General features: G+C 51.6%; 1 protein-coding gene and 1 long non-coding RNA gene across 2 annotated transcripts; one reads left to right on the top strand and one right to left on the bottom strand.

The window, feature by feature from the left end:
- Window positions 1-2,109: 2,109 nt before the first annotated feature.
- Window positions 2,110-3,884, bottom strand: CEBPB (CCAAT enhancer binding protein beta). The gene has a single exon (XM_086761056.1). The coding sequence runs from the start codon at window positions 3,648-3,650 to the stop codon at window positions 2,661-2,663; it is 990 nt and encodes a 329-aa protein (XP_086617182.1). The 5' UTR covers window positions 3,651-3,884; the 3' UTR covers window positions 2,110-2,660.
- Window positions 3,885-4,040: 156 nt separating this feature from the next.
- Window positions 4,041-8,590, top strand: LOC147598709 (uncharacterized). Its single transcript, XR_015260351.1, has 4 exons — window positions 4,041-4,150; window positions 6,580-7,036; window positions 7,132-7,311; window positions 8,044-8,590. It is a non-coding gene; the product is annotated as an uncharacterized LOC147598709 (long non-coding RNA).
- Window positions 8,591-9,705: the final 1,115 nt, after the last annotated feature.

Below are 9,705 nucleotides of genomic sequence, written 5' to 3'. Positions count from 1 at the left end.
TGAGACTCGTGTAAAATTGGTGCATTCATGTCCTCGATTTTCCTGTCTGTAATTGCATCTTTCTGACAAAAATGCATTGCTGCACATTTCCTCCTGAACGAGAATCTGTAATCCTAGTTAAGAGATACACTGGAATACAGCAATAATTTAAACATCATTCTTTAAATTGCAGCAACACCGCCCTGGCTCTCCTGAACTGTGGCAGGCAAAGTTTAAGGACGAGGATTAGCTCATTCATGCCTGATAGAGCTCTATCTCCAAAAGTGGACTATTATTTAAACAAATATAAATACCTTTAGTACATGTTATCCTTCAATCTACCCTGCCTTCCAGCCCCTGCAAACTGAACTTTTGTCGGAAGCTTTGTTATTTAGAAAGAAAGAAAGAAAGAAATGTATCTGAGGACATCTTCAGTCCTCCAGCAATTCCACCCTCAGCAGCACTCGGTTCTGACTGGGAAGACTGCTTGTAAGTTTGGGTAACATTACATGGCCTACAGCACAACAAGAAAATAGGATCTAACGATGTGGATAAGTTTCGTAACTAGAAGAATAGTAGAATAAACAGCCACAGGAGGCTGGAGTAATCATCGTCACGAGGGACAGTCAAGACAAGATCTAACGTCTGTCTTGCCTGCAAGAACTTGAGTCATGCTGGTGCAGGAGCTAGCTCACCCAAGAAAATCTATTCTTAGGGTCTCATAAAAACAACTTAACTACACTGTACAAATTAAAAAGGAAATGGGAGAAATCTGTATTAGGACTAACACTCCATTGCTTACTACTGCACGGCTCCTAGCAGGAGCTACAGAGGCACTGGGGGAGCAGGGAATGCGTAACAAATTCCAGTAAGAGCTCTGAGAGATTCCCCCGCTAGGATCTTAAGTGTCAAAAAAAGCAGAACAGTTCTTTCAGGAGAAAACATGCTTTGCTTAAAGAAACGCTAGAAATAAGCAACAAACTGAAGATTTGTCCTTCTGCAATCTGTATTGGAATGTATAGCAGCAAATCCAAGTGCACTGTCTTTACACTGAAAACCCCTCCTGTGTTCAGCTGTCAAACAGAGCATAGGCGATTTTCTTTTCTGGGGCATGAGGAATCTGGATCTAAAAACTTCAAGCTTAAATTTGGCCTAACAGGAAAACGGAAAATGCTGAGTAAAACCCGATAATTTGCCCAACTCCCTCCACATAACCAGCTTCAGACTGTTAAAACTTTCTGTGAGACCTCGACACAGCAGCATACAGCGGGGGAAGTAACAGAGCCTGGGAGCCCTGGCAAGGCTGGCTTCATCGGCAGGCAGAGCCTTCGTTCTCTCTACACCAAAGTTATGGCCTGCTACAAACTTCCTCCTCCTCTACCACCCCCCCTTATCTGTCGCTTGCCCCCAACAAACACGCATGCAAACAAACACCTCTCCCCAGAGAAATTCCATCTACAGGTTTTAGAAAAATGTCTCAAGAGAAAAGATAAGGCAGTTGTTTGTGCGCCTCTCACCTGGCCAGGTTTCATGAGAGCTTCCTGAGCAATGACCGAAATTACCGACATCCAACCGAAATGCTACTTTCTCATGTTTATTCCTGTAAACTGCAAACATAAGAAATGCTGAATCGTAACTTAGAGAATAGAAACTCTGTAAAGAAAAAACAAACAAACAAAAACTCATTTCAGGCTTCCTCCCTTCCTTTTTTTTCCTCCCTCCCACTTCAGACTCGGTGTTACTTTGCCAAAGATTGGTCATGGTTTGGATAGCACATCTCGCTCTACATGTTCAGAACAGCAAGAAGTGCAAAAAAAAAAGAAACCAAACACAAACACCTCCTCCCCAAACAACACCCCAGCGGCAGCTAAAGCAAGTGATTAGAGGAAATAAAATGAGGCAACAAGAACTGGCTAAAGCTTCCAGCTCTGCTTTTTGCTGGGTTTCTCTTGGGGTTTTTGGCTTTTTGTTTTTGTTGTGTTTTCTTTCCTTTCTCTGAGTCACAGGGAAAGTCAAAACACCAACAAAAATCTTGATCCCTGATCACAGCATCGAACCAGATTCAGCTGGAATTTCAACCCTGCATTTAATCTACCTTTAAACGTGCCTTCAAAATAAAACAAGCTGCTGTTTTTAACCTAGTCATAAAGTTTATTAAAATTGTTCATTAATGCTTCAAATGTAGCAAGAATGCATAGATCCCAAAATATACATATGTATTTTCTTATAGAAATAGATTATTCTTTATAATAAAAAAAACTGTAGGAACATCTTTAACAGATTACTCAATTCATGACTGACAGTTACACGAGATTGCATCATGTACACAGCATTCCCAGCCATGCTTAAATGATTGCATCACTTTGCCCTTGCTCTCCTCTCGCTCTTTTAAATAACCCCAGCGCCCAGCAGCCTGCAGAGCCCGCCCGGGCCGGGGGCTGGGGTCCGGATCCCCCCGCCCGCCCCGCCGACCGCCCCCGGCCCCCGCTCAGGTCCCCGCGCCGCGGCGGGGCCCTCCGCCAACACGTAAATAAAGAAAAAAAAAACCAAAACAAAACCAAAACAAACCCAAAAAACGCTTAAAACCGACCCACCCGCCCCCCGGGCTCTCCCCTCGCCCCGGCCCCAGAGCAGCCGGGAGCCGGGCGAGGAGCCGGCGGCTCCGCTCGCCCGGCCGGGGGTCAGCAGCGAGGCGAGGAGGCGAGCAGGGGCTCGGGCAGCTGTTTGAACAAGTTCCTGAGGGTGCTCAGCTCCCGGGAGAGCTGCTCCACCTTCTTCTGCAGCCGCTCGTTCTCGGCCGTCAGTTCCAAGACTTTGTGCTGCGTCTCCAGGTTGCGCATTTTCGCTTTGTCGCGGCTCTTGCGCACCGCGATGTTGTTCCTCTCCCGGCGGAGCTTGTACTCGTCGCTGTGCTTGTCCACGCACTTCTTGGGCTTGTTCTTGCCGGCCGCGGGGGCGGAGTAGCCCCCGCCGGCGGCGGCGGCGGACTTGGAGGGCTCGGAGGGGTTGGGGGTGCCGGGGGGGCTGGAGGAGGACGAGGTGGACAGGTTCCCGCTGCTGCCGCTCGGCACCGACTGGTAGCCCAGGTAGGAGCGGACGGTGCTGCCGTAGGGTGAGGACATGCCCCCCGGTCCCGGCCCGGCTCCCCCTTCTTCCTTACGGGGCGCTTTGCAAGAGTCCAGGGTCTCGAAGACCGGCTCCACCTTGGTTTCCACGATCTGGGGCGGGAAGCAGCCCGGCAGCCCCCCCGGCTTGTGGCTCTGGCTGGGGCAGGGGTGGCTGTGCCGGGCGAGGCTAATGTAGGTGTAGTCGGGCTTCTTGCTCCCGCCGCTGCCTTTATAGTCCTCGGCGAAGAGATCGGAAAGGAAATCTTGGCCGGCGCCGCTGCTGCAGGGAGGCTCAAAGTTGCCCCCTGGTGCTGCCGCGGGAGGCGGCGGCTGCGCCGGCTGCTGCGATGCCAGGGGGTCCAGGTAGGGGCTGAAGTCGATGGCTCGCTCGTGGTCCCCTACGCTCAGCTCGGTCACGGAGCGGCCCCCGGCCGCCCGCGGGTGCAGCTTGTTGAGAGCAGCCAGACAGTCCGCCTCGTAATAGAAATTAGCCACTTCCATGGATTTAAAGGCGGGCGGCTGGATGGGGAGGCATGCTGCGTCCCAGGCCACCAGGCGTTGCATGAAAGCAAAGGGGGATGCGGGGAGGAGAGGACGACGCAGGGGGGGCCCCCCCGGCACGGGGTCGAGCTGCCGCCGTCGGGGTGGGAGGGGGTGGGGGGGTCCGGACCCTGCCTCGGTCTCCGGTGCCGGGCACGGCCCCCGGCTGCGCTGCCCGCCTGGGCTGGGTCAGGTCCGGCGGCGCGGCGGGGCTTCACCGCTCGGGCTGCTGCTGCGGGGGCTGGCGCCTCTCCTGCGGACCATCTGGTTCTGGGTCCCGTGTCCTAAAGTCTCTGACTTAGGAAAGTTCCTTTCCTGTGATATTTATAGGGGCGGTGGATCCCATAGCAACAGGCGCGTCACCGCCTGGCCGCCTGCCACGCGGCACGCTCGGCAACCGCCGGCCCCGCGCCCGGCCCCGGCCCCGGCCCCGGCCCCGGAGGGAGGCACCCGCGGCGGTGCCGTGCCCCGCCGAGCCGGCCACAGTGAACCCGGGGCTTTGCCGGGGAGGGAGGGCCCCGCAGGTGAGGGGTGGGGGGAGGGTGGGCGGCAGCGGGCGAGGGGGACGCGGGGACACGGGTGGGCCGGGCCGCTGCTGCCGCCTCCGGCATCCGAGAGAGGGGGCTCGGGGCTGGCAGTGCCGTGCGGGGTGGGCGCGGATCCCGCCCTCCGTCCCGTGTCACCCCTGGGGAAATGGAGGCAGGAGGGAGCTTTCCAAGTCGTTTTGCCAAGGCGGGGGAAAAGCCGCAGATAGAGGAGAGATCCCGTTATTCCCCGTCCAGTGCTGGAAGCAAATCCCACTGGCGGGCAGAACTGTCCGGGCCCAGAGCCGCTCGCAGCGGCGGGCGGAGAGCCGGGCGAGGAGTCGGAGCAGGGCAGGGAGCGGGCAGGGAGTGGGGCGAAGCCGGAGCTCCCCTCCCCATCTCTTCCCGCGGGGATGATGGCCTTCAAGTTTGTCTTGGTGTGTTTGCTTTGCACGGTGTGGTGCAACTGGCAGGGTACACAGGCGATAGGGAATCTGCGCGCTGGAACCAAAGGGGCCCGCATGTAACACGATTCGGAAGGAAAGTGAGATACGTGCACAGAAACATGGAATCCAAATGTTTTTAGAATTTAGAATAGAAGTTTGGGAAGAAAGACGGAATCTTGATGTTCGTTTTAATTAAAGACACCCACCTTGGGAATCAAACTTATATTTTCACTCTCTTACTCCCACATTTACCTGTCTACAAGCTGGTGATTCATCCCCAGAATAAAGGACATTAATTTAAAACAAAACATATAATTAAAGGAAGTAGGAGTGTCCTTCGCCTCAGTAAAGAAGACCTAGCACTGCAGGGAAAATGACACTGCCTCTTAGAATAATGTGAAGCAATCCTGCGGTGTGGGAAATATTGTAACGTTAAGCCAGAGGAACAGGTATTGCATTATACGATTTAAACAGTCAACTGTTCATAATGTTCAAACCTCAGAACTTTGAAAAGAGGAAGAATTCTAGAATCAGGCAGTGGATCATCGGACTTTTTCTTTCTTTTATTTTTTACATTTGCTTTTTTCTTTTTGCGTTTTAAAAGGATTTTTTCTTTCCATAACAAAAGTACCCTAACAGGTTTTCGGGCTTCAAATATTTCTAGTTCCATCTTTATCTACCAAGTTAATCTTTGGTGAATGCACCAGAGATTAAATTGGAGCTGGGCCTGGCCAGAGAGCTGGGTCTGGAGGTTGTAGTTGGAGTCTATACCTTCAATAAATACAAACATCTGTACTGGGTGCAAATACTGGCAAGTTGCAGTGAGCCAGGGCTTGTTCTTCTCGCTGTTTACTCCCTCATTCTGCGTCTTTATCCTGCATTCTGATCTGGCAGTTACATCCAGCGGCTGCCCTAACTGGCCCTTGCAACTGAACTCTTGAAAATCGGCCTCGTGCTTCCTACCTCCAAAACCTCTCAGGGACCCACAAGCAGAAGGTCTCCTGCTGTGGCAACCAGCTGAAGTGCTGGTCTTTCTTGGCATTACCCCGACAGTTCTCCATCTTGCCACGGCCGTTGGCTAAAATTGAACGCTAAAGGCGGTTGGTAAATTTCTTGGGCAGTTTTTCAAGATATTTTTTAAGATCTAAATTTGCCCTCTTCAAATTTCTGCCCTATTCTCTCCTGCTCTGCAGCAGAAAGTTGTACTCCTACCAGGGCTGATCTTCCCTAACAAAATAAAACGTCTGTGCAACTGTCATGTGAAACAGATTATATCAGGGATGGTGTGGCCCACACCTCCTTACCAGGCCAGTGCTGAGTAATCCCGTAGTCACCGAGATCACACGTCAGCCAGGGTGGTAATTGAGGTTGGATGCCCAGCTTGTCCCCTCCTTCCCTTCTCCCCCCTCACCTCCCTGCTGTACCTGGATCTCTTTAAACTTCCTCCAGCTCACCTCAAACCCCAACATCCACTCTCATGGAGCTGACGTCCGTTCTCAGCTTCTCATGGGAACCTTGTTGGCGGGACTAACCACTCATCCAAAACCCTAGCATTCGGCAAGCAGGTTTTGAACTAACTCTGATCTCTTTTAAATTGTTTCTGCACTTGTCGTAACAAATGCATGGCCAGAATTTTTTTTTTTTTTTAAATGGGAACAGGTGCAGAGCAAGGCTCACACCACAGAGGATTGGGTGGAGGTCTGGGCACACCAAGCTCTATCCCTGCAAGTGCCATGGCTCGGCATGGCCAGATGTGCAGAGGCTGCTAATAATTGTCCTGGAAAACCTCCTCAGAGAGATGCTTTAGATGGGAAAAGAGATGCAGACATTCCTGGTGAAGGGATCTGGGCACTGATATCTGAAAAACCCGAGGGCAGAAGCCCTTCCACAGCATGTCTCCCAGCAGAGCAATTTTCAGCAGAAAGGCAGCACTTCTGTGAAAAGGACCTCCTTTCTAGTGATTTCATTATTTCTTTTTTTCAGAACTAGTCAGCAGAGGAAGGAGACAGCATAACTCATAAATTTCTTAGTAAGAACATCAACATTTTTGAGCAGAAAAAAAAAATCTGATGCAATAGAATCCAGATTCTTCTACATTCATGTGTGGAACAATGTAGATACTGGGAGGGTAACAGAAGGATACCAGAATGGTGAAAAGATGGAAGGAAGAATCTCATCCTCACTGCTCATTTCCATCATGAATTAAACCTGCTCTCCAGTTTGCCTTTTGTACTGTAGAAGCCACAACTGTCCAGCTCCAGGCTCAAGACCTACAATAAAGCATTGCAGAGGCATTTTCTTCCTGGAAATTGTCTTGTTTTCCCGGATTTCTTGCAAGCTTTCCAGTTCCTGTTCTCCAGGTCCCTGGAAGGACACCAGCTTTGGAGAGATGCTGCTAGCTTAACCGTGAGGGCTCCAACACTGAAGTGTTTATAAGCAGGTCTGTGGACTGAGGGTCATACTCTAGAGAAAGGCTGTCTGTAATTTCTGATGCTTCTTGCTGCAGACTTGTCTCATGTATTATTTCCCTTGCAGTAGCTCTTAGTAGATCAGTAAGATCAGAGCTGCATCACACCAAATCCTGTGTGAAGACAGCTGCTCACCTGCAGTCTAAAGCAACGTGGAGGGGGAGAAGAGAAGCAAAGAGGAAATAAGTGAATGCCAGAAGTTGGCAGTTGCACCGATGAACAAGGTGCTGTAGGTGGTATGTTGGAGGTGAGCTAAAGAGGAGGACGTGAGGGCTCCCAGAGCAGAGTGGTATCCATGCCAGCAGGCAGGCTGGGAGAGAGCACAGAGGTGGTGTGGGAAGGTCTCTGGAGGGTAGGAGGTGACCTTGCCTGAAAGACTGGCTTAAGTGGAGCAATGTTGCAATAAAGGCTGCAAAATAGAGAAGTAAAATTGAAATTTATTTCTGAGCATGTTGTGTGCTCTGTTTTTGCTTCTTCCTAGCCCCAGATCCCTCTTTGTACAGCTGCACACCTTACGCTAACAACACTAAGTTATACCTGGCAGAGGCCAAATTTCAATCTAGTGCCCTCCACTTGCTGTTCTCTGCTGTAAAAAAAACAGCGCTTATGAAATGTCAGACAGGGACAATGTCTCAACTCGGAGAGAGGTTGGCTCTTCTTACATCTCCCCCAGCTCTTAGACCAGGCTTGAGACTTCGCCTCATTTTAACATAAAAAACGATTGCCACATGCTTTCCTCTCCTCTGAAACCGCAGCTGCAATACTCTGCCTTGCAGTCTCCAGTGGCAGTTAGCTCCCCAGGCATTTGCAGGCCATGTCTTCTGGCCTCCTTTGGTTCTTTTGTTACAGCCGAGAGTCCTCCCCCTCCCTAAATGCTCCCTCATCCCTTGTTCCCATGTGACATGGTGATGCTTGGGTATTTGTTGGTCTTCTGCTGATTTTCTGCTCACCTCTGACCTAGCATGCTTGGCCTTTGCAGGGCTGGGTTGCTCAATCCCCGCTTTATCTACACGTTGCTCTTTGCCCTACCGAGTGCCGCAGAGACGACACCTGGAGATTGGCACCGCTCCGTTGTCCCACCTCCAGCCGGTGGGACAACATGAGCGAAATACCTTCCCCTACCAGACTGAAAATTTTCCAGAGCAAATTGGAGGTCAGAGCACCCACTCTGTGGCTCAGTGAAAGAAAGAAAAGGAGGAAGAGCCAGAGCGCACACAAACGCCCCTGGAAGGGAGCAGTGACGAGGCAGAAGCTACGGTCTCCAGTCCTGAGTTGCAGAAAAAGGCCATGCTGAAGCCATTTGTCTGGCAAGACGTGGGCTGTTTTTCTGAGCAGGGACAGTAATAGGTGACTTTGCGTTTTATGAGTAGCCTGTTTCCTTGTATTAAAAAAAAAAAAAAAATGGCAGAGAAGTTGCTTTCCAGAAGTTCTCCATAGTTGTCTGACATTTCCTAGCCGCCTGCTTTGATGAATTTATTACAGATCACGTATTGATGCTTTTTTCTAGCGTATCCAAGCTTTCAAAAGATCCATCAAGGGAACAGGAATCCTGTCCTTCCAGTATACCCTGGAAGGGTACTGTTACTGTTACTGCTCCCAGTAACAGAACTTGGTAATTAATTTAGGAAATTTCTAAAAGAGGGGAATTATTCAGAGGTCCCCAGGCTGCAGGCCAAGTAGCTGGAACTCCATGGTGTGTATTGCCAGGAGCAATGTAAACCAGGGGAAAATCTTAGAGAGGGTGACAGGAGAGTTTAATTCTTCTTAAATGAAGAATTAAAAGATTTTTGTTCATTAAAAGCATTAAAGGTCTGTGCCCTAGACTGTACAAATACTTCTTTTCCTTCTGCTCTCATCTCGTGTCGAGCACCATGGGGAAAGTGGGGCTGCCAGGGCATCGGTTGGGACTTGTTGGTTGTAAGTACTGGCATCTAAGAACAGCCCCCGGGCTGGTCTGTGCCATCTGGCAGCTGGCCTCGTTGGACCAGGCACCAGGTGGGGATGGCCACAGCATCCCGTCCTCCGCACACCTCGCTTCTCGGTGCCCATCATCTCCCTATCTTTGCATTTAGGGCTTTGGACGGGAGCCGTGGGAGCGGCTAGTTCAGCTCTCCCACCCACTGACGCTTTCCCATGCCGGAGAGAGTCCAAGCAAGGGAGCTGCAGCCAGTTTCTGCTCCCTTAGTGCCTTGTGGCTCGGGACGAGACCAGAATTGTCTAAGTGAGGGTGGCAGGCGAGAGAAATGAGTCGAAGCGCTGCTCCGCGCTGGCGAGCCAGCCTTGGTGGGCAGAGGTGTTAGCCTACGGAAAACTGGAGGAGGTCTGGCTGGTGGACTGGCAAGGTGAAGCGGTGTCTGGGGCTGTGCTGGTTGAACTGGCTGCCAGCGCTAGAGGCGAGGAGGGAGGCCCGGCCTCCCCGCTGCCGCTGAGCGGGCTGCTGAGGCCGCTGCCGGTGATGGCAGAGGCCGGTGAAGGGCCAGTTGAGGGCTTTCATGAGGAACGCGCAAAACCTCGTTGTTTGGGCAATAACTCATTGGCAAACAGGCTGTGCAGCTGGTGGGGCGTGGAAGGGTTTCCCGTGGGTGCCGCTGCCCCATGCGCCGTCCCCGCGGTGGCTCCGGGGGGGTCCGCTCGCCAGACG

The sequence above is a fragment of the Chlamydotis macqueenii genome, chromosome 16 (assembly GCF_036417535.1).
Source record: "Chlamydotis macqueenii isolate bChlMac1 chromosome 16, bChlMac1.mat, whole genome shotgun sequence".
NCBI lineage: Eukaryota > Metazoa > Chordata > Aves > Otidiformes > Otididae > Chlamydotis > Chlamydotis macqueenii.
Note: the sequence above shows the minus strand (reverse complement) of the source record. Positions and strands in the feature narration are given on the sequence as shown.